At 41.5% G+C, this 25,153-nt stretch overlaps 1 protein-coding gene across 1 annotated transcript in view; it reads left to right on the forward strand.

Annotated features, from left to right (window-relative positions):
* The first annotated feature begins 30 nt into the window (after positions 1-30).
* The window catches only part of jph3b (junctophilin 3b), a 40,420-nt gene continuing 15,297 nt past the window's right edge, over positions 31-25,153 (forward strand). The window contains exons 1-3 of the mRNA XM_023411395.2: positions 31-591; positions 12,839-13,325; positions 15,862-16,227. Of these exons, the coding sequence (XP_023267163.1) occupies positions 210-591; positions 12,839-13,325; positions 15,862-16,227 (1,235 nt within the window). The 5' untranslated portion in view covers positions 31-209. The remainder of the gene's footprint in view (positions 592-12,838; positions 13,326-15,861; positions 16,228-25,153) is intronic.

The following is a 25,153-nucleotide window of genomic DNA, read 5'->3' on the forward strand; positions in this document are numbered from 1 at the left end:
CTCCTCCTCCTCCTCCTCCTCCTCCTCCTCCTCCTCCTCATCCTCCTCCTCCTCTTCCTCCTCACCCCTGAACTCACCAAACTCTAAATTCAGCACCATGGATTGGTTCTAGCACCAACCTGTCCTTCTTTTTTCTCCCTTTGTTTTCTTTTTCTTTTCTTTTTCTTTTTGTTGAGGCTTCAGGGGAATTGCCAAGACCTGTTTCATGCATGTCCACTGGCGGCAGGTTCAACTTTGACGATGGGGGGTCATACTGCGGAGGGTGGGAGGAGGGCAAGGCGCACGGCCACGGGATCTGCACGGGACCCAAAGGCCAGGGCGAGTACTGTGGGTCCTGGGCCCATGGCTTCGAGCTGCTGGGCGTCTACACTTGGCCCAGCGGTAACACCTACCAGGGCACCTGGGCTCAGGGCAAGAGACATGGAGTGGGTGTTGAGAATAAAGGCCGCTGGGTGTACAAAGGCGAGTGGACGCACGGCTTTAAGGGACGATATGGAGTACGGGAGAGCACCGGGACGAGTGGGAAGTACGAGGGGACGTGGAACAACGGGCTGCAAGACGGATACGGAACAGAGACGTACTCAGATGGAGGTAGGAGGGGGAGGAGTGATACACGGGCAGATGCATTGTGGGTGTTTTGGGGGTGGGTTTGACAGTGTGTGACAGAGAGCATGGGAGGATTTGAGAACCAAACAGTGCCTGTCAAAATGTGACTGACAGCTGTCCTCTGTGAAAACGACTTGTTAGTGGAGGACGATTGACAGTAACAGAGGTGAAAGATGTACAGTAGGAGTTTGTCCAGAGGTCTTCCTGGGTCATCCTGTCTTCTGCCGCGCCCTGTCAACACACACACACACACACACACACACACACACATTCATGCAGAGGCAGAGGGGTTATATAAGGACAGTCTTTGAAAATGATTCTAAATCTCTTTTCTAATTTCCTATTTCTGACTTTTTCTTTTTCCTCCCCTTCTTCTCTGTCGTCCAGTCTTAACCCCTTAATTCAGCTGCATGAGGACGCACTGTGTAGTTAGAGGCCTTCAATTCAGGCCATGCAGTCTTAAGGGATGAATAAAAGGTTAGAAGGACAGGAGAGGACAGCAGCTCCAGCTCAGTAACAAGAACATAAAGCGTTTTAGAAAACAGATTACAAGGTTGTAACAAATTAACGGAAAGGGTAGAGACATCAAATCCATGTCTTCACCGTCAATTTCCCCACTTATCATGGTTTAGATATTCATTGTCTAGATAAAACGAGACTAAGGCCACGTTCTGACCGACTTGAGCCCTGTGTCCTGATTTGTAAAATCCTGTATGTGAGTATATAAACCGTTGTGCAGTGTTTTGGCGTTTTAGGATGAGGATAAGACTTTGCAGCTTCCTGTATTGTTTAGCACAGGGCTTTTTTCAGTCAGAAACCCCTCTGGGGTCAGGAGTGACTGACTGACCGGCCTGCGTTACCATCTCTACCATCGCTTAAAATACAGCCAAAGCAAGTATAGTGTTTTCATGTAATGTATCCACAAACTGTTTTTTTTGTCATTTGATTGCAGTAAAAAGCTAAAATATCAATTTCCCTATAAACATATTGTAAAGGACCTTTAATTTATTTGTAGAATATCTTTTGAATCAGCATCAGATTTGCCCTGAAATCAAAATCAATGCCATCAATGCCCTTTGAGTCTCTCAGACCAGGGTCCTTTCAGCCACTGTTAATGAGACACACACCATATGGATCCCTGCTTAAAAATAGAAACAAACACACACATACCCATGCATACATTGTGCGTGCAAAAATGCACAGGCTAAATCTGGGGAGTGTGCGTTTGAGTTGAGCCACAGAGCTGACAGTAGCATACATGCAGTTAAAGCCTTCTTACATAACTCTACAACTAGCAGGCTGTTTTACAATGCCAGTCTCGACCACACACACACACACACACACACACACACACACACACACACACACAGTCCTGAGCAGCCCGATAAAATCTGCAGACCAGACTGGTATGAGAGGTTGAATCAGGACAAAGAAGAAGAAGTCGGCTTGATAGATAACCAGACAGATGGTGTGGATGAAGAGATGGAGGGAGGGAAAGATGGATTGACAGATGTAGAGATTGATGGACGAATGGATCAGTAAAACGATGAACAGATAATGGAAAAATGGCTGGCTGGATAGATCATTATCATGATTACTATTCAAGGTACGCTAATCAGCCGCTGAATGAGGTCATTACAGAAAGAAAGGGAAAGATAAAAATGGATTGCAAAAAAAACAAAAACAAAAAGAAAGTGTGGAAGATAGAAACTCTGTAGCTCTGTGAAGTATTTGAACCCACATACTGTAAATGCAGCAGAGATTGGCCTAGTTATGAGTGTTTATCTAGCTCCAGCAGTACACAGTGTCCTTATTATAACAGCATGCATTTGTCTTTTACGTGTATCTATAGGGGAATGAAAAATCCATGTCAAACTAAAGGTTTTTAATAGAGACAGTGATTGTTCAAAGAATAACAACCTCTAATAATGTCTTTAATAATACTAATAATAATGATGATAAACCTTACCCTGCTGTTGTTGACTGACTCAAATAACATGTCGCTTTGCAGTGGTTTCCACGTGGCACATTTTCTTTAGCTCTGCGCTAATTTAGCCTGTTATCACACTGTATAAGTTAGCTTGATCCTGAGCAAGGCTTCTGTACAGCCCAAGGTGAAGACATTGAACTGGTCTCCTGGTACAGCAGGTGACACTTTACATGACGATATCACACACGTAACAACGTTCACACACAGATGATGTAAAGTCGGAGACATCTAAATTAGCTAAAAACACAAACTCCCAATGTTGATCCAGGCGTGTTGTCTGTTACATACATTTCAGATTCAGCAGATTTGACCTTTTGTTCCTGGGCGTTAGCTTGATTAGAGAATGCAATTAATATATTTAAGGTAATTAGCTTCTGGCCATTTGTAGGCAGAGTAACTCAAAAACAAGCTAACAGACTTATTGCCCTTACTTGTTGTTGTCTCAAAACGTATTATAACTATTGCTTTTACACATTTAGCAGACAAATGTAAGTTTAGCAAAGTGAAGTAAGTGAAGTTGAGAAAAATATCTGGCTTTTTAGCTGCTAAGTTTTGAAATTTCATCATTAGCTCATTGCTAACTAGCTTAACTAACTCAGCAGTGAGGAAACTTACTTTCTAGATCTGTTTCACAACCAACTTTGCTAGATGTTTTAATGTCTTCCTTTGCTACCTTGTTACCATAGAAAGCATTATGTATACCATTAATACTGCACGTGTCCTGTGTATAAGGGCCATGAAAGCCATTTTATTAATACAGTTATAGATTTACACTGAGCTCTGAAATAATTAAACAGAAATATACGTGGTTTGTACCTTTGCTCTGAAACGCCGTGATGACACTATAAGCTTAATATGTTCCTAATGAACAAAGTGATTGTAGTCTAGAAATTTAAACGTCTTTTTGGATTTATTGGATGTTCCTTGTGTAGTGGAATTCATATACAGTAACACAGTAGTGCAGCATATGAGTAGTTAAATAAAGACAGATAAAGAAAGGCTCAAATTAGACAGCTACAGTCCATAGTGCTTTCTCTAAATAAGGCATAAAGGTGGTCATCCATTGAACTAATCGTCATCACATATTAAGACTGCTTGACTGTGAAATGAAAATGACAAAACTATTGAATGCGATGTTAATCTGTTTAAATACCTTTGGCACTCTGAAATAAACTCTGTCATGAGGAGGGCACAGTTCTTTAAGTGGTCATCTGATATGACTGAACACAACTTACTCTCAGATTAGAGCTGACAGTCTACCTTTGCAACCTCAGGGCTCTGTCATGTCCGAAGCAATAATAGTCAGGAGCCAAAGCATTCAAAGATGCTCTGCTGCCTACATACTTTTGGAGCACGCTGTGCACTTTAGAGCCAGCTACATTTCCCACAGTCAGGTTTAGAGTTGTCCCACTCTCCCCTCCAACTACACCTGATGCCACATTTCTAGGAATTATTTTCATCGCTGCTTTCGTTTTGCTTTTCGTTCCTCTCCTACGTTTGCTAACATCCCTCTCTCCTCTCCTCCCACCTCTCTCTTTCCTCCCTCGCTTCACTGCATTATCACGGAGCCACTCTGTACAGTAGGGTTTCCATAGCAACGCTCACCGACATGCAGCAGGTCAGCATGTCACAGGGGGACTCAGTGTTCCTCGCTGCTATTGGCCGCCCAGCCGGCTCTGCTAAACTCTGATTGGCTGGCTTGGCCTTCCGGGCTAATTGTTTACTGAGATGAGGAGCTAAGCTGACTGATTACCAACCACACACACACACACACAAACACAAACGCAGAGAAAGAGAGCAAGTAATCATTTTAGTGAGAAACGAAGTGAGTCACAAAGGGAGAGGCAGAGATTACAGCTGTTAGTGTTTACAACAGTGGTAACAGCTAAAGATTACACCAGTAGTGGATGCTGTGTCTGATGTGTCTAATGTGCCACACACACACTGACAAACACACAGAAACTGACTTAAAAAAATCCCTTATTCCGGTAAATATGAAGACAAAATGTTATGTAATAAAAGAAACAGTATGACAGCATTTATATCACGTCACATCCAATCACAGATGCTTCTTGACATGAGGCTCGTGACAGCTCAGAAGTATCCTGGAACTTCCTTGCTGTCCCCCAGCTGTTGGCAAATACTCTACAACAACATTATAATTGTACTACATAAACATAACTTGTTATTTCACTAAAGGCCACTATCAGTGCAGTAATAATTCCAGCTCTGACCATGTTATGTAAGCAGACATAATAGATTCACTTCTCGTGTTTCACTACATAAATCATTATCTACACCGAGATACGATATGTGGTTTTTTGCTTGAAGTGAGAAACCAAATTGAGTCAAAATCCTGCTTCCCCAGGACTGTATTTGAGAGAATATATTTGCAGCCTGTTTGAGTGTGTGGGAGGATGCTCTTCAGTTAGCGGTGCCAGCTAACAGTGTTTCACAGCGTTGGATGCGGTTGGTTTGTGTTCGGATTGGGAGTATTGAGGAAGATGTTTTTACATAGCCTGTCAAGTCGATAAATACTGTAGACATTATCACCATTGTGGAATACTTATGACCTTTAGATAAGACCAAGACATGAGGTCAGAAGCTCAGACGGACTATTGGACCAGGATTCATGTCCCCCCTAAACTGCTGAAGGATCCTCAGTATAATACTTTGTCCTGAGACATAGGTCACCAACGAGAGCTGACATCAAGCAGGACTGACTTCATATTGGTGTTAAGTAGCATATTCCTGGTCTGTAAAGGTAGTTTCCTGGTGTTGTTTAACTGCAGTTATGCTGCTTTTGCTTTGCCACTTCCTGCTTTTATGTAATTATCTGTAGAATACAGTCCTGGTTTCTAGCTCCTACAAACCTTCACTTGACTAAAAGAGTGTTTTCACCACCTGTTTTATGCACATTTGATCCAGACATCAAGACATCCAATGACTAAAACAGTACTTCATCTTCATCCACTTAAAATATATAGTTATAATGACCTTCAAGTTCTTCACGTTTTGTTATGTTGCAGCTTTATGCTTTATAAAATCATTTAAATTTGTTTTGTCCTACATCAATCTAGACTCAATCCACCGTAATGACAGAGGAGGAAACATAATTTTAGAAACTTCTGCAAGTTTATAAAAAAGCAAAACTGAAATGTCGTATTGACATACGTATTCAGACCCTTTACTCAGTACTTAGTTGAAACACCTTTGGCAGCAATTTAAGCCTTGAGTCGTCTTGGATATGACACGCTGTGTACCTGGATTTGGGGATTTTCTATCATTCCTCTCTGCAGATCCTCTCATGGAGCATCTCCCCGAAGATGTTTGACTGGGTTCAAGTCAGGGTTGTCCCTAAGCCATTCCTGCGTCATCTTCATTGTGTATTTAGGGTCATTGTCAACAATTTAACATAAGGCTGCAACATAACAAAATGTAAAAAATGTGAAGGGATCTGAATACGTTCCTGAACTGCTGCAGTTGCTTTGTGCTTAGTTGGGTTGTTGCTCTTTGCTGAGACACCATTACAGTAGGTGATAGTACAATAAGCCTATATAAGTGTGTATGAGGGATTTGTTTTCAATGCACGTGGTTTTTAATGACAGACCTGCCTTCCACTGGATGTCCTCATCAAAAACTCTAAAATGAAGACAACCTAATTGTAAATGCTGAACTATAACATACTGTGAAGTCATCAAAACAGAAAAAAACATTGGCTACAAAATGACAAACAAGTATGGACATTTTGAAACGTTGAGGGCGATGGGCTACCACCATCTTATCATGGGTCTTTTTCATGAAATTTTTTAAGCAGATAAATAATCCTCAAATTGCAATCTGAAAGACTCAGACAGAAAAGGGGCCCAAGCAAAATCCCTTAAACGGATAACAGTCCCACACAGTGATTTACGCAGGAAGAGGTTTAGGTTTGAACTGACTTTCCTTGCTCTCAGCGTTCAGCGATTTGACCGTAGTTCAGCCGGTCTGTAGGCACGCCTCTCTAGCATATCTGCTCCGTGTCTGTCGAGGTGTTTTTCCTGCGTGTCTGTATGGCCTGTTGCCTGTCACTTGTCTTGTCTACCTGTCTTTAGTTGCCATCTGTTCTTCCTTTTGCCTGTGCAGTTGTTGCTTTTCTCCCCAGCTGATGTGTCTGGGTTACCTGATCCTCAGGGTCATCCCAGCAAATTTGTTTCTGTCTGTCTCTCTTATTTCCTGCTTTACAGTGTGCACCACCTCACAGCAAGTGCTACACAATATAAATACACAGGCATTCAAGGACACACACACATACTCGTGTAGTTGACTGGATTGCCCTCTGTCTTCTACAAGAATTTCACATTATACCCACACAACTGTTAAGAAACAAGTGTTTTCCCATGGATGAGCTTCAGAACTGTCTCTTGCACTGTGCTATGGTTGGGTTATTATTTTTTTCTTTTTTTCAACGCAACTGCAAATATGCACCTCCTCCTCCAACACCACCAAAACAACTCCACTGCAGGCTTTAGCTTATGTAATGGGAGTGGTTTGATGTTTGTAGTGAGGATTAGCGGTGCTGTCTGAAACATGAAAACTCTAAAATATCTATCTTGGAAGTCTGCCCTGCACCACTGCTGATAAAGTACTAACTAGACATACTAATGAGAGCGTTTGCCAGGGAAGCACTTGGGATAGCACAGTACTGCAACTTTTCTAAAACTCTGGAGGGAATGTGAATTAGGGAATGTGTGCAAATGAATACCGGTGCAGGGGGCTTAAAAAGGAGGAGGAATATATACTACTACATGTGGTAGCTATGGTAATGGAGCCTTGGATGGTGACTGGGGAATTAAAATCGCTACCACTGAAACCTCCGTTGGCACAAACTTAGTGTTGCCTGAAGTTACTCTTCCTCCCCACTTCTCTCACGTACAGTAAGACAGACATTGCTCAGACATGCAAGTGCTGACATGGTGAAACAAGACATTAATAATTCACAAAATAACAAATTTCAACTCTTTCACAGCCTGTCTTCCTCCACGCCTCTCTTTCTTACTGCTGTGCCTTACAAATGAATATTTTGAAAGTAGCAGCCTATGCTATTCTGCATTAATATAGAAGCAAATGATCTACTTTTGAGGCCATCATCGGAATACAGGGTATGAATAGTATCCTAGTTAAATATAAAAAAAGACACTCTTAAAAGAAAAAAGAGAAGTACAGTTCAAACAAACAAGCTGAATGTACAGATTTCGACAAGTGTCTCTCAGTGACGAATCCTTAGAATGAAATACAGACCCTAAGAGACAGATGGTTTTTAACCTAGAAACAGAGAACAGACGCGCGCATTTGTTAAAGAGACAATTATGAATTCAGCCTGGGGGTTGGCGCGTGATCAAATCACTGTGCCTCTGTGATGTTTCTGCAGCTTTGATCTCTCCGCGTAAACTCTTTCCGTGCTGCTGCCTCGTGCCCGCAGTAGCCTCGGCCAGGGTTACAAGCCCATATGATTTGAGAGCACTTCCTGTTGGCCTCCAGGCAGAATCAGTGAAATCGTTTTGGCATGCGAGTTGTGAAGCGGATTCTCCTCGCAACTGTAGGCCTGGGGTTGAGGCATTTATATATCCAGAAGTCACTTTTTTTTTTTTTCTCCAATACAACTGTGACAGGTTCATAGTGAAAATAATGAGAGGGGGATAACCCAATCTGCTGTTGCATGTCTCTCTTGTCTTGACAGTAGGTTAAGTGTTTTTTTCTGACAATACAAAGCCTGTACCTCATTCTGGCAGATTCTTATGTTTTCTAGAGCTTCCATGTCATGAACTGAGTTCACATAAAAACTGTAAATGGGTTTGATTTCAAAGGAAAATCACTACCAACTGCCAGCTTTGCAGACCTTATTTTTCAGCACCATGGAGAGCGACAGGCAGACACTGGAAAAGCAGCGTAGTGCCCCACTGAATATTTTATTTACCCAGGCATTACTGATTGAGGGTGGTACACGCTTCCAAGAAATCATGAAAAAGCAAAAAAAAAACCACACACTGCTTCACATATATTCATTCACTTACACAGTCGGTTGCCAGTTTAGGTACACCTTGCTGAAACTAATGCAGTTTGGTACAACAGTCCTGCAGTAAATCCTACTATCCTGAAGGTTGCAATGTTCAGGTTTTGTTGAAAGTGTTTTAGAGAGGTGTTTATTCAACTTTATGGTCATTTTGGAGGCTGCAGTTTGTGCTGCTGTTCAACTGTAATGTGTTCTACTTAGAGGTTTTTTCTACTCTTTACAGTAGAATTTACAGCATTTAAGTGGAGAGGACAAAATATTAGACACACTGTGTATACTAACACTTAGGCAGATATAGCTCAGTTTATTGTTATCCAATATTTATATATAAAAACTTTGTTGTTGCATGAATAATGTAACATGGGTAATCAGAATAAATATGGTTATATGTTTATTCTAATATAACTGAACAGAATTGGCAGATGCTGCTAATTGTTGGCAATTGCCAGAGCACAGACTAATCCAAGCAGTAGAGACGTGATTGAATTTGGTCTTTTACATGCTGGAAAGACTGTATGAATAACAACAAGTGGTTATAACAACAAAAAGGTCCCATATCAGTTAAACCGTTGAAGCCCTCAGGAAATTTCAGCAGAACAGTACGTACCATTTCTAAAGTCTTTCCTCTTCTCTCCTCTCCAAAGAGAAGACAACGCTGTGCAACACAAATATTCTCTTGCAGCCACCACTTTTTTGGACATTAGGTTCAAAAACAGTGTCTTTTGTGTAACTGGAAATGCGGAAAAAAATATAACTAAAGAAATGTCAGAAGGCAAGAACATTTAATGAGGTATTTATTTTCTGAACATTGCTGTCAGGAATCCTAAATAGGTGAATGTGTTGAAAATGGAAGCTGGCACATGTTTTATGTTGCTGGTATTTTAATTTATTTGATCCATATTTATGTTATAATTATTTATTTTTGTCATTCAGTTGTAGTATTTATGTAAAAAACTGAACTATTTTTGACTTATTAGCACAAATCTTTTTTGATTAATTGTACTCTTACTTGCTTTTGTGATAGATATTTAGGAAATGATCAGTATTGGTATTGGTACGGTTAAAATTGTAACAAAAAGTAACAAATTAAAAAAAGTTTGGTATTGCCCAACCCTTAGTAGCTTTTTCCCCATTCTCAGTCTTTATGCTAAGCTAAGCTAACTGTCTCCTAGGTCTAGCGTCATATTTACTGTACGGATGTGAGAGTGGTATCAATCCGCTCATCTAACTAAGGAAAGCAAAAACGTGTATTTCCCAAACTGTTGAACTGTTACTTTGAGAACTGCCAATGAAACTTTACAGAGAGTCAGCAAAATGTTTTTCGCCCAAACTTTGTTGTTATTTTTCCTCTCTGAGGTTTTTTCTGGAGCTGTTTCACCACAATCCATAGTTTAGTTCTTGTTCAGTTGTTTTCCATCTGTGAGCAGCTCTTCTATTCCCGATGTGCGCTGCATTGTGGGAGAGTAGTGTACATCAAAAGCACCCTCAAAAATCAATCATTTTCAGTACGCATACTAACTGTTTTGTGACTTTTCCGGTGTATAAATTAGTATTTGGGCCACAGCTCTTGTTTTGTTTGCACTGCATTTAATTAAAGTGTTTCTTATTCTAAACACCAACTTTTGAGTAATCTCATAGACTCTCTGCACTGTCAGCACAACACACAGGTGATGCTCTGTCTCTCTCTGGATACTCAGGTCTGTCTCTCTTCTCCTGTTGTCCGCTGTCTCCCGCTCAAGCACTCAGGCAGCCATTTAATGACATGGTAATCTCGCCACGGTCTTGCACGGGTGTTTGTGGCTGTGCGCATGTGTGCTCTTTGATCTGTCTGTCATATGGTCGTACAGCTGTGTACTGACATGATTACAAAGGCCTGGCCAGATGTGCCGGCCAGCTGTCTGCGACACAGACTCTGAGTGTTTTTGTTTGAGGGATAAGAGGCAGCGTGTCATCCTAATGACAAGGGCAGGTTCAGAAGCGGCACCTCCTCTTTTGTAAAAGCACTGTGTATGTGCTTGTTGCGCCTGTGTGAGTGTGTTCGAGTGAGCCTTCAAACGTTAAGTAAGAATACAATTGGCTTATAAAAACTTGGCTTCATTCGGCACTTCCCATTTCACTGATACTGGAGCCCACCAGGGGAATGTTTGTGCGTGTTTGCGTTACAGACGGAGAACGTGGTTGCAGTCCTTATATGGTCATGTAGTTTGGTTCGAGCAAGTGCGTTTGCTACAGAATGAATCAGAGTGCTGTTACATCAGAGGTACGGGCAGGCGGGATGGATCACTTGCACTCCAATTGGAACACACACTTCCGTTTGAGTGTGTTTGTGAGAGAGAGAGAGGGAGAGAGAGGACGGAAACACACACACACACACACACACACACACACACACACACACACACTCAGATGCCCTACTTTTGAGCAACATGGAGATGTAAGGACTATTATGCTGCAGTCAGTGCGGGTAGTGCAGAGACATGGTGTGTGTGAATGGGAAAGGATGGGCTGACAGGAGGAAGCCACTCCCATGTACTACTTCGCTTACTTAAATTAAAACTTAAATTATCTTATTTAAAATATGACTGTGTACACATCACAGAAAAATTCAGGTCAGAAACCTTCATCTTTTGTCAATAAGAATTACTTTGTAACTAATATATGTATAAGAAATGTATAGAGGAAACATTACAAACTGCTGAATGCTTCAGCGATCCTAAATCAAAGAGTGAAGAAAATGAAACATTAGGAAATCGGACACTGCTCAGGTCATTGTTTCATCCAGCCAATGACCAGATTAACCTGATTCTGGGCCTCAGGGCAAAAAACAAAAAGCTGTTTAAAAACCCACAAACTCAGGATTAGGACTGTGAGCACAATAAAAAATAAGGTATATTATAAAAATATTAAAACTACACTGAAACAAGGCAAGACTAAGTTATTTTGTTTTTGTTTTTTCATAACCAATCATCCTGCCACCATCATTTTAGCTGGCATGAAAGCTGCAGTTGTGGTTGCCAAGAGACAATAACAATTAAATGTTCTTCACATTGATCAAAGAAATATATTGATTTAAAAGTTGTTATATCTGTGTGTAGACTGATCTCATCCATATTTGTCAGCATTTTGGAACTTAATCCCATCTATTAAAATCTGATTGGTAGATTGTTTTTCTAAGCAGGAGACACAGACATCAAGCGGCACAACACCAGACCTATTTGAATTGCTGATCACGTCCAAGACGTGGGTGGCAATTCAGACGTCCAGAACCACTCCACCATAAGACAGGGCATGTTCAGCCTTCATTTGACAGCAAATGAGGGGAGAGAGAGAGAGAGAGAGACGGGGGAAGAACATGCAACAAAGGTCCCCGGCTGAATATGAACCGTGGACATTGCAGTTAATAGCTGCCACCAGGGCAGCCCTAATAATGCAGAGTTAATATTGTATTTTAGTAGTACAAATTCCCTAACAAATTTACAGTTAATGAAATTATTATTTTTTTTAAAGAAAAAAGCTAAGCAATACGCTCTGAACCTGGTGGTCTTGGTGCCAGTGGGAGTCTGCTTGGTTTGTAATTCAGCCTTGCAACCGGCTGCTGCAGCCTTTTGTTTCCTGTCTGTGCATAATGGTAGTTTGCTCCTGAGGTAGAGACCATTACCATTTAGGATACATGGGGGGATATTGTTTTGAGTCCACTATACATGTATAGGGTGTAATAATTAACATTCAGGAAGTACTACAGAAATGTTAATAGGCCAACTCTGTACACAGTAGTGGAAGTTATGCCACAATCAACACGTGCTTTTGCATTTGACAGCTGATGGATGTTACAGCAGAAATGATCATTTCTGACATCACTGATCGGGGTGTGGCGACAAGTGCAACATCCCTGTAGCCTGAGCCCATTGAAAGCTGTGGGAGTTTGCTTTTAAAGTGCTGGTAACTTTTTCTCATGTGTCCAATCACCAGAGCTGTTCAAATGATTAATCAACAATATCAAATTCATATAGTTGTGTAAAAATATTGGGATGCTTTTGTGTCACCTCTGTCTTTATACTCACTTGCTGCTCTTAGTGATCCATATCAAAGAGCATCAAAGACTTTTATTCTTCAATAATCATAATGTGAATATGTGTAGAATTAAAGTTGTTCCCCTCTCTCTCTCTCTGTCTCTCTCTCTCTCTCTCCAGGAACATTTCAGGGTCAGTGGGTTGGCGGGATGCGGCATGGCTACGGAGTTCGTCAGAGTGTCCCATACGGCATGGCGGCCGTCATCCGCTCCCCGCTCCGTACCTCCATAAACTCTCTCCGCTCCGGTTCGGAGCACAGCAACGGTACCGCTCTGCTGGACCGGACCGGGGCGGTGGTTCCTGGTCCTCCTCCGGTTCCCGGCACTCTGACCACCAGCGTCTCCATGTGCAGCACGGGCAGCAGCGGCAGCAGCCCCGCCGTGTCTCGCGGAGGTTTCGTGTTGATGGCGCACAGCGAGGCTGAGCTGCTGAAGGGGAAGAGGAAAGGCGGGCTGTTCAGGAGGTCCATCCTGTCCGGGCTCAAGCTCAGGAAGTCAGAGTCCAGGAGCTCTCTGGCCTCACAGAGATCTAAACAGAGCTCATTCAGGAGTGAGGCTGGGATGAGTACCGTGTCCTCTGCTGCGTCTGATATCAACTCTACCATCAGGTAATAACAGGAGAGGACAACGAAGGAGGTGGGGTTGGATAAGATCTGTTCAAACTGATGAAGAAAATCACAAGGATACAGTGAATTAAAAATGGGAAAAGTTATTAACAAAAACTACATTTTGACCTTTGGTTTTGAATTCCAACCCAATCTCTGGGGAATTATGTCCAGAGATGATTCACCACCTCACAATTTACATCTCATGCCAACATTCAGTGCCAGTGCATTTAGTAGTTTAGCAAGTCTAACTCTGATACAGGAAACCAGAGTTAATCTGTCGTCACAAAATCCGCAATTAATGCCTTTTTTCACCTGCTGTAACGACGATCTTTTCACAAATCATAACCAAGATGCCTAATCATAACCATACCTCAACTTTAAGCTGAATTTTACCTGCTAAAACCACAGAACTGTAACCTCATTGTACAGCAGCACTGCAGTTAATTTAAGAAGGAAGAATTAAAACAGAACAAAAAACAAAAAACAATATTATGTTTCTGCAAACTCGTTCAATATTTGTCTGGCAAGTGGGTTCCTGCTGTACACACACTATCAAACAAACATTATTATGTGTAAACCACAGCCTTGTTCTGCAGTGTCAAAAACTTGCACTTCAGTTCAGCGCAGCCCGTCTCACCCCAACTCCTGTCTTTAAGTCATCAAGTCCCCCCCCCGGCCCCCACATCTTGTTCTGTGCAGAAACATGTTTAAGCATAGACGAATATTACAGTTTCAAGGCCGTTTCAAGGGACTTTAAAATCATATTTAACCCCATTTAAAAAAAAAAAAAAAAAAAAACCCACATACTGTACTGGCTGACTTTGCGGTCTTTCCACTGTCCCTTTGAGAATGAGTGAAGGAAGCCTAAAAAACAAGATAGTTACATAATAGGAGACTTTGGAGAGAAGTGTGTCATGTCAACAGTGTCATGGTATAATGAAATGAAAGAAAGTAGAGAGGAAGGTGGAGTGAGAGGACAAGGAAGGATGATGTACTACGAACAGGAACTGTCCTTCATCTGGAGGACATAGATTTAAGGCACACCAAGCACCTGACCTACTTAAGGGACTTTAAAATGGATTGTCATGCGGTCTGTAGTGGCTTATGGGTCGAAAAGTCAGTTTACCGGTCAGCTGGCCCGCTGCCTGGTAAAAAAAAGTTACTGGTTTTGTGTTGTGTAACCCAGAGATAAGCCTGTTATCTTTGTCTCTCTGCTCTGCTGTTGTACATTTTAACATTATCTGACCAATCATAGTGGTCACAACAGATCAGGGCCAATCAGAGAGAGCGGATGTCCTGGTGGGATCTGTGACTTGTCTCGTTCATCATGTAAACCACAGCTTATTTGAATTGAATGTGATCAATCCATCAGTGTACCATTGGAAATGCTTGATGTCAAATTCCAGGTATGCTGGATTGAGTGTCAGTAGCTCTTAACCTGTTTGTTGGCACAGCGGTGACAGCAGCAGCTTATCAGGTCTGATTAGTTATTGACGAGGCTGATAAGGAGAGAAAAAAGCTTCTACAACATAAAATACAACCTTTATAATTCATTTGCATATAATGTCTAATCAGTTTTTAACTGATTTGTCAGTTGTTTTTATCATTTGATGATGCGTATATGATGGTACATGCTGAAAGTATAAGCAGCGATCTAACTGAGTATCAAGGAGGCAAGATGAAAACAAGTCGATGTTGAATCCTAGTTGAACAATACATATTATTTCCTACCAGCTTCAGACGAACTGCTCTGTGGCTTACCACCAGGGAGTATTATATCAAGGATTGGTATTGTCTCCATATATAGGGACAAGGGCAGGGCTAATATGTGCCGGAACAGGATCAGCGACCTCCCAGATTAAGGCACGTATTTAATTGGATTTGGCCATCGGGAGCAGCTGGAGAAATCCTGGTGGGGACCATCAGAACATCCAGAAGGTTTTTACCAGTTTCTTCCAGAACAGCGCCCTCTCTGTGACCTCCTGGTTTACAGATTAAGCATTGGACACGGGAATGAGGGGAAAGTTGTAATTCTTGGATTTGATCGTGACCCTCTGAATGAAATCTTCTCATTTTCTCTCTAGAGTTATTAAAAATTCAACATTTTAGGTAACGCCCTTATTTGCTTCCTGTTCAGGGGAAGTTTGATATCAATCCATGTGAACCAGTGAGGTTACCAGGTTCGGTACTGTTGTGCGGGTACAGAGACAAAAGGAAATCGTGCACTCGCTGACCATATCTGGCAACCCCACACTATAGCTGGGGGATGCTGCACAGAAGTGCTGGGCAGATGGATCGACTGCTGAGATGGTGCAGTTGAGTGAATTCAGATCATCAACCGCCTCTAATATTAAAGCAACAATCTGCCACTGTTGTACAGAACTACTTAAGTGACAACGTGGACAACGAGTTCTCGAAATTTACCTGTCAGTCAAAACTGTTGTAGTTCTTCTCGAAGCTTGTTATACTAAAATAAATGTGTAGCGGCTTCGTCTGAATACACCATCCAAACCAATGTAACCTTTCACCTTTCCAGTCTCGGAGATGCAGACGCAGAGTTGGCTGTTGCCGATGACGATGTGGATGCCACAGCGACGGAGACCTACTGCGGAGAGTGGAAGAACGACAAACGGACAGGATTCGGTGTGAGTCGGCGGTCCGACGGGCTGCAGTACGAGGGGGAGTGGCTCAGCAACAAGCGACACGGCTACGGCTGCACTACGTTTCCTGATGGCACGAAAGAGGAAGGGAAGTACAAGCAGAACATCCTGGTCAGCGGGAAGAGGAAGAACCTGATCCCCCTGCGGGCCAGTAAGATCAGAGAGAAGGTGGACCGGGCCGTGGAGGGAGCACAGAAGGCCGCCGACATCGCCCGACAGAAGGCTGAGATCGCTCTGTCAAGGTAGTGGCTTCATGGTGGTTTGTGGATGAGTCTTGATGTCTGATTTTTCTTCTTTCTTACCTTCTAAAATGTAGTTTTGGTTATTTAAACAATTGGTCAACTCTGATCAAATCAACCCCACACAGTCCTGATGAAGCTGATCATTAGAGCCTATTAATGAATAATAACTGAATCAATAACTTTTTCTGAACTTATATAGAAATACTTAAAAACAGAGGCTTACCTCAAGGAAACAAGAAACTGATGCTTTGCAGACTTAAAGGAAGCTCCTGCCATCTTCCTGGAAAGTCTGATAATTGGACTGATTTTCCATTTAATTTCACTTCATTCATTCATCCTGTCGCTGAGTTTATGTTTGTTTGGGGGCGGGGTCTGATCTTGTTTTGCCCATTAATGTCATTTTAAGTCGACACTGAAGCTGCGGTCGTGGTTGTTGGGTGCCATTAACTTAATGTTGTCTCAACAATCAAAGAAAGTATTTCTTTAAGTCGACACATAATAACCTGCACATAAGGGTCAAGCTCATCTTCACTTTTCTATCTCTATTTTTCATGGGTGTAGCTAGGAAGCTAAGCTACCTAGCTACCAACCTTCATGTCATAGTGAGCTAGCTACCTAGCTATGATGTAGGGTACTTTTAAAGGTAGGAAGATCGCAGCCCCTTAATCCCCCCCTTGATCTTAATCCCACCTAAAAAGATTTGATTGTCAGATTGTTCAGATGCACAAAACACACATTGAAGGGGCACAACACCAGACCTACCTGAGTCCCTTCATGAATCAAAGACACGTATCAGTTCACAGGTCTGACACCAGACTTATTCTTTGTTACAGTGGCACTTTGATTATATTCCATTAAAGATTGTGGAATTTGCCCAATGCAACAGGTGCTCCTGTTAATTCTTCCAAAGCTTGTAAAGTCTGGTCATACTGTTTATTATATCCTCCCTGTTGCCACTTATACCAACAAATGATTCACTGCAGGGAATTTATCAAGCAATCAAACCATTTATTCTCTTCTCTGTTGCTATTTGTCACGTCTGTTTTCTTTTTTTTAAACCAGCGACCCAACAATTTTCATGACCTCGTTGTTTTTTTGGAGAGGTATCCCAAATAGAGAGTCATGGGACTTCCACTAATGCTACTAATACTGCGGCTTCACATGGTTTACAGACTCCGGGTCATGTGACCTCTTTCTCCACATCTCTCTCGTTCCATCCCACTGTGTCTCTCTTTCCGTCTTATGTCTCCGTCTTTGTCTTGTCCACACGCCGCTGATGGCCTGCGTTTGTCAGAATGGTTTGGCGAAGATGTCTCTGCATGTAAACACTTGTGGATGGCCCCATTCCACGATATAATTGAGATCAATGACAGATTAAGAACAGGATTAAGGTTAAGGTGAAAGTAGGGTTAAGGAGGTTATAGTACAAGTGAAACAGCAAGCGAAGCGAGACCGTCTGGAACTGTTAAGACTGTGATGAAGCCGCTCTGCTGAATAGAAATGAGAACCTGCTCTCATTATAACTCTGCTCATTCAACTAAAACAATGAGCACAGTTGGGGTTATGATGTTAATGGGCATGGCCTGACCTTCTTTACAGCAGCAAGAAACTTTTGGACAGGAATATAAAGCAACAAATTTTTGTTTTTCAGCTCAGAAACTCAAAGCAGAAATTAATTAGCCGTCCTGGGACCAGTAGTCATGGATACACATTGATACTCTTGTCAAGTGGGGACACATCAGAAGTAGGCCTATGACCCATTTTGGTCCCAGTCCTTGTTGTTTCAAGGAACAAGGTTATAGGGCCATAGATGCAGTAGTTCTGTGGCAGTAGCTGCTGTTTTTAAAATGTTTCAAGTGTCAAGGTGAACAGTTTGGATAACATTACATCGCACAGATCAATCCAGAGATACAAACTGAGCAAGGCAATTTGTCTGAGTCCTATTCCACAGTTAAATTTATATCCTCTAGGAAATCATTTGCCCCAGTCACTTCTGAAAAGTAATACAGAGGGTCGTTAAATCTCAGATGCCCAGTGGCTCTGTTGGATTTAAGCAGGATGTCCCTTACACCATAGCAACACCCTTGAAGAAGTTAAATCTGAGAAAATTGACTTGATGTGTTTTATGTTTTTTAAAAGTTTGTGGCCCAAGGTTAGAGAACCAGGCTTGTGAGGGAAAGGTCGCTGGCTCGATCCTCACTTTCCTGTCGAGAGTGCGATGAGAGGTCGGGAGGATTTTCTTGTGAACAGTCTATGATGACAAATTTTCTGAAATTGTTGGACTTGTCTTAGAGCTGTAATCTGTATCACACACCTGTCAGTGAGTAAGCACCTTAAACAAATAGTTTGATGTTTTTCGCAAACATATTATTGCTTCTTACTTTCTTGCTGAAGGTTAGATGAAAAGATCAGTGTCACATGTCTGTCTGTCATGTAGTTTTCTTCTTAAATATATAGATATATTTGGCTTGGAACTCAGGTCTGATGATTCTTTTCCTCCATTTGTGAATTTTGTGAAGTCTTTTTTATTTAGACCACAGTTTAAGATTGGATCTTATTTTTACTTGTTGCTTTGTTATATAATGTCGTTAACCCTGCAGCTAGAATAATCCTAACTCATCATAAAGCTGCACTCGGTTGCTTTTTTTCAATGCTGATATGAACTTTGTGGATATGTGCAACAAAATCAAATTCTGCTACATGAAACAAGCATTTTTAACACACAGCGGTGGAAAGGAAGCAGATGTTATAACTAAAAAAAGACACTCAGCCTCACAGCAGCAGCTCACAATTTTGTATTGGAGCAACAATTGGAATTAATGTCGGCAGAGTGAAAGCGGCCTCAGACAGTGGCGTCGTGTCGCTGAGCTAGTCAATGAAGCGGTTGTCTGAGGTGAGGTTTACTATCTGATTAACAGTTGACCTTGGAACAGATTATGTTGCACGCTGACATAATGGTCGACAACTGTGACTTACTGTATGTACAGTGTATGTGTGTGTGCTGTGCACGTGTGGACGGGAGGTTTGGATTCTGTTCGCATGTGTTCAGATAGGAGCAGATCACATGTTTTCCTACAGGTGGATGGATGATCGAGTTTGGAGATGGAGAAAGAGAAAACATGAAGAGACAGACAAAGAAATTGTGTGAGGCAGGAAATAAATAAGAAAGTGAGACGGGAAAGTAAGATAGAGAGAGAGAGAGAGAGAGAGAGTAAGAAAGAGAGGGCGAGAGAGAGAGAGAGATTTCCGCATTATGCCAACAATGCTGGCAGACAGCCTGAGAGAGCAGGGAGGCTGAACTAGACACAGACACACACACACACACACACACACACACACACACACACACACACACACACACAAACCTGCTCCTCCTTATATGCTTATAAGCTTAGTTGCGCACAATGTGAATGCAGCTGCTGAACATGCCTGTGTTTTGTGGACTGTACATGCAAGAGGACACATGAGCTGAATCAGTGAAGAGCCAATCCTATTAGTCCTGATGACATTCTTCTGTTGAAGGCAGCGTGATCACAGAGAGCTACAGCTGCTCGCCTAACTCCTCTCACACTGTTGATAAGTCACGCACAAAAACAAAGAGATAGGAACAGAAGAAAGACAGACAGGGAAGGAAAAGAACACATCACACTCTTAGTTGCTATATATTATGGTGATGAGGTCTCTCTCTTGTATAATCTAAGATTAATTTAAATAAACCTTTCATTTTTCAGCATTAATTTGTGGCTTTATAACTGTGAGACCTTACTCCTATGTAATACACTACTTTGATGCTTTTCACCTTAACACATTTCATAGTCAGTGAGCGAAGGATAAGATTCAGGGTAAATCCTATTCCCCTGGATACTAAGGTTTATTATTTCTGATGTCAGGGAGCAGCCCTCATTAAAACAGCGTGCATGGCATTGGACTGACAAAGACTTTATCAGTTTATTTGAATGCAAAGCCTCAAACAAACATGTGATGTACCTTAAATTCAACTTGCTAGAGCAGCTCCGGTGTTTTTTCTTCCAGCTTCGTATAGTGGAACCTCTTTGGAAGCTTGAGGAGGAAGGGGTTTTCTTTTTATGTTCACTGACTTTGTTAGAAGTTATCTCAGGAATAATAAGTGTGAATTTCATCTCAGCTTGAGAAGTAAAACATACAGTAAACGAACCATTTCCAAAAGAAAATGTCTTGTGGGTATATCCACCAGTAGATCCTCTTTTAATGCATCGATGAACGCGAGCAGCAATTCTTCACCAAAAGCTTCGTGGTTCAGAAAGTTGGCTCACATGGCAGGTGGGCACCATTAGGCAAAGCTAATATTATTAATTCACATCTGGGAGCTTTTTTCTAGATACACAGAGGTTACATTATTATTGATCTTTTTTTTTTTTTTGCAAACAAAATTACTTAAACGATTCAATATTTCATTTCCAAATTGATTGTGATACTTTTATTTTTCTCATCAGCTCTGGCTTTAATCTCATAGCAGTTGTATTTCTCAAATTTACAGCCATATTTCCCATAAACTCTGTGGTAGAATGATCTAATAATATGCCAGCGATTTATTGATGTTGAGACTTCAGACTATTCTTCATTAGTTTCACCTGGTTTCGGTTTTCTGTTTCCTTCTCTGTCGATCCGCTGCTTTACAAATCTCCCTCTGTCCTATTGCTCTCAGTGACTGACCTTAATCTAGAAGTTTCCTTTCCCTCCGTCTCATTTTGTGACAATGTGTTACTTCCTGTTTTATTGTGGCTGCAGCGTTACGTCAAATAGCAGAAAACTATTGGATTCAATTTATGCAGATGGAGTTTTCCTCGAACCCACAGGTGGATTTCGCAGGGTTAAGGCCTCAAAAACAGTGAAGACCCTTGCAGGTGTAAAGACTGTAAAACCTAAGCCAATCTACGCTGAGGAGATTCATGCTCAGATATTTGGAGGGCAGGAGCTCATGCACAAGGGGGGCCTTGAATTATTTTTGGGGAGGGACAGAGTGTCCTTGTTTAAAGTAGGGTGCCACTTTATGCATGCTTAAAGCAGATAAACCCAGATCTCAACACAAAAAGTACTTGGATGAACTTTTTTCATGAGTTCAGGCAGAGTAGCAGAGAGAAAAAACAAGACCAGGTGGTAATCTGGTATACTGTGTGTGCAATGTGTGAAACTGAGGACGTAGTTTAAAACTGCAGCGGGAACCGCTGTTAACAACCACTTTCAATGGAAAGTGGCTAAAGCCTGCTGGAAAAGACGCTAGATGACGTAACACGTTAATTAGTATATTCATGATGTCGTCACGTCATATTTCCATCTATCAGCTGTTTATCCGTTTGCTTCTCTCCGACTCTCTGTGCTCACATATACAGTATTTTAATAAAGCTGTTCTCATTCACATGTTCTTCTGTTTCTGTCGTCAGACTAACGGAACAAGTGTGAGATAGTCATTGAAATACAGCCAAAGTTCAGAGGAGATTAACGTGGATGGATGGAACGTAGGACTTTCACTTAGGAAACATTCCTCTGTGTGAAACTAAGTCAGTGTTTTTTCTTTTATCCACTAAACTGACTTTATTGTTTTTCCATGACAGCAAAGGTCCTATAACCTTGAGAAAGAACTTGCTGTATGTCGACCCAAACCACGATCCTAAACCTAACAAGGTGTGCAAATGTATTTATCAGTCTATATACAATATGAACTGACCACTTCTTGTACTGTGGCAGTTCATAAATCTAATGGTTTCTGGAATAAAACCAAACTCTCTTTTATTTGTTTTAAATAGAGGTGATCTAAAACACATACGTCTTAGCTGATGGCTCGTGTAGGGTCAGTGATTGCGCTGTGCAAGGGATCTTTGTGTTTTACCAGTAATCTCAGAGCTGAGCTAAACAACACCTTGAAATCAGCTGTTGAAAACCAGCAAATAATTAAATAAGTTTAAGTACTTAGATAAAGAACAATAAAACATCTGTATACTCCAAGCTGCTCAGAAAGACTTTAGTTTGCCGCATGTAGACGCTCTGTGCTTCACCTGTTACACTCTTTGACTTCTCTGTTATGCGTTAGATAATACATGATCATTGCCATTATCTCCCTAGAAACAGCTGACAACTACATTTAGAAATAGTCGAAGCTCAAACTTTGTACTAGATTTAAAAACAATAGCATGTTTTTCGGTGTGTGGGGTCAGCTCTTTGAAACAGAAGCAGCTTTAAGTGCTCACCACACTGTCAGCAGGAGCAGGAGGTAACATGCCGATTTTACTAATTAGACGAGTAGCAAAGCTGTGATGCTCTGAATATTTGCCAAGGTAATCCAGATAGGTGATGTAGTCTGCAGGGGGTTTTTTTTGGATAATAGCAGAAATCCAACTTTCACACTGCAGCCTTACCTAACTGTACATACAGTTAAAGCCTGGCCTGTAAACCAGCTCTTCCACACACACACACACACACACAGACACACACACACACATGCACATGCACAGAGATGTCTAACCCAGATTTAGGCAGCAGTACAGCACAGCCCAGGACAGGACAGCCTCCCTCCCTCTTTCTCTCTGTGTGTCCCAGAACAGAGCAGCAGGGTATTTCCTTGTGGAACACCAGGAGAAGCCCTGAGAGGTGAAACACAGTCACAGGATAATTGCTGCAGATATTCTTTCTTGGAGCTAAATGAAAGCCCCGTGGCAAAGTGGTTCAAGGATGATGCGGCTCTTTCTTTAACTTCCTGCAGTGTGTGTGTTCCTAAAAACAGTCTGAACAGTCATCCAGCTTCTTGGGGATGATGTGCGTGGTCCGTGCCACGAGGAGGCTGAGGTCAAAGGTCAACTCCAGGGCAGAACCCTGGAGCTGGTAGAAATGTTAGTGTGTCAGCTGTCCACCTGCCTGATGTTGCAGTAAATCGTGGATTTGTATGTACGTGTATGATACCATGTGTGAGGTCAGCTGATGATCACTGTACCGTTGGCACAGGTGCTGAGGTAACTGATGTGGCATCAGGCTACCTGCAGTAAGTACCAGACAATACACGACTCACTGTGCGTTGTGGATGGAGCCATTCACTGCAATCCTGTGACCTCGTTTCATCAGGGAGCCTAGAGCCCAACACACACACACACACACACACACGCGCGCGCAGACACGCAGACACTATTAGCTGTGATGCAAACCGGAAAGCTCTGTTAGATATTCAGGTATGAATCATCCTCATCATCATCAGCTGGTTCAGAGTGACATGATGGAAGAGCTTAGTGCAGGAGTCCTGGATTAGACTTTCATCTCCCTGTCTCTCTCCTCCCCTCACCTCGTTGTGCTACGTTGTCTTCCTCTGTCTATCTCTTTCATCTTGTGTTTGTTTTGGTTCTCCTCGTCTTCGCGGTCTGTTATCTCCCTCGTCCTTTTGGCCATTGCATCCCTGCTCATTTCCTCTTAAAGGTGCTACATGTAGCATTTTAATCACCAACATACATCTGTCAGAGTGATTGTGATACCTAAGTTTAATTGACCTTTTGCATAACACCTTCCCCGGACAGTAACTGTCCGATCATAACCCAGCTAAGGTGACTAGGCACGGCAGACCTTTCAAACTTTTTTGTGGATTTCTCCACATGTTGATGCGATGTGCGATGTGTCATGCACTGTATGTAAAGAGTTTGGAGAATTCTGTAATTGGTTTGTAGCTTTGCCAAATCAGAAACAGTGTATTCACCTGCTGTAAAGTAAGCCTTAAACGTTAGCATGTCTGGCAGCTAGCTTACAACCTACACTAGTAACCTAGCATAACTTTCAAAGCCAAAGAGACATTGTTAGCTAAGGATTACTTTAGAAAAATCCCCTTTTCAGGAGTTGAACATCCGTGTGGAAGACCAGATGCTACCAGAGTTAAGGAGCTATCAGAGTTTAGCGCTTCTCAAGATAAGTGTAAGCTTTGCAAAATCACGTGTCAGTCCTCAATCTCAAAACCTTTTTTCTTGTAAAAGTGGAACATTTTGTGCCTTAAAAGCAAAATTGTAACCTCTTTGTTGCTTTTCCAATAATGTTTTCCTATAGTAAGCATCAAAACTGGGTTCAATTAATCACAGTTTTTATTTATGATAGTGTACTGTGCTCATCATTTTAGCTGCCAATATTTCCCAGTCATCAGCTAGAAATGAGAAACCAGCTTTTGTTTACTTCTTTGTAAAATTGAAGACCCGTTGTTTATTATTATTATTATAGACTTTTGGTGATTCCTCTAATCATTAGGTCAAAAGTTCAATTTGTCCAATACTTTATTTAATGACAAAATACCTGCAAAACTAATAACATCCCCGTCAGCCTCAACTGTACTTTGTGTTTAGTGCTAATTATCAAATATTAGCATGCCAACAGATTAACCTCAGACTGTGAACATGTTTAAAATTATACATGCTAAACAAAATCATGCTAGCTTTGTCACTACGAGCACGTTAGCACGCTGATATTAGCACCATGCTAAGCCTCAGAACCACTAGCAAAGCTGTAAGCTCTTGAATTTGTGCCTTGATGGAGGATTTAAATGACTACACAGTAATCAAAATTGCAAATCAATTAATTACTTCATCACTAATTGACTATTTTACCACTTTAACCACTTTTAATAATATAATATGGCAAATAAATGCAGAATCACTTATAATAAAACTTTTCAAACGTAAAAAAAAATCAACAAATTTTGCTGCTTTTTAATTACAGTTTTATAATTAGTTTATATGATGATAATGTTGTCATATCAACATGATACACATTGAAAGTAGATATATGTTGATACTTAATTAAATCCCAGGCCAATATGAAACTATAGCAGTAACAACAGGCAGCTCTGTCAGTGCTATTATCAAGCGCCTTCCTGTCATAAAGAAGATATTGCTGCTTGTCCCTCCCTCCGCTCCTTTAGCTTTAATGT

The sequence above is a fragment of the Seriola lalandi genome, unplaced genomic scaffold (assembly GCF_002814215.2).
Source record: "Seriola lalandi dorsalis isolate HSWRI2012SDOR001 ecotype SW California unplaced genomic scaffold, Sedor1 jcf7180002054465, whole genome shotgun sequence".
Classification (NCBI taxonomy): Eukaryota; Metazoa; Chordata; class Actinopteri; order Carangiformes; family Carangidae; genus Seriola; species Seriola lalandi.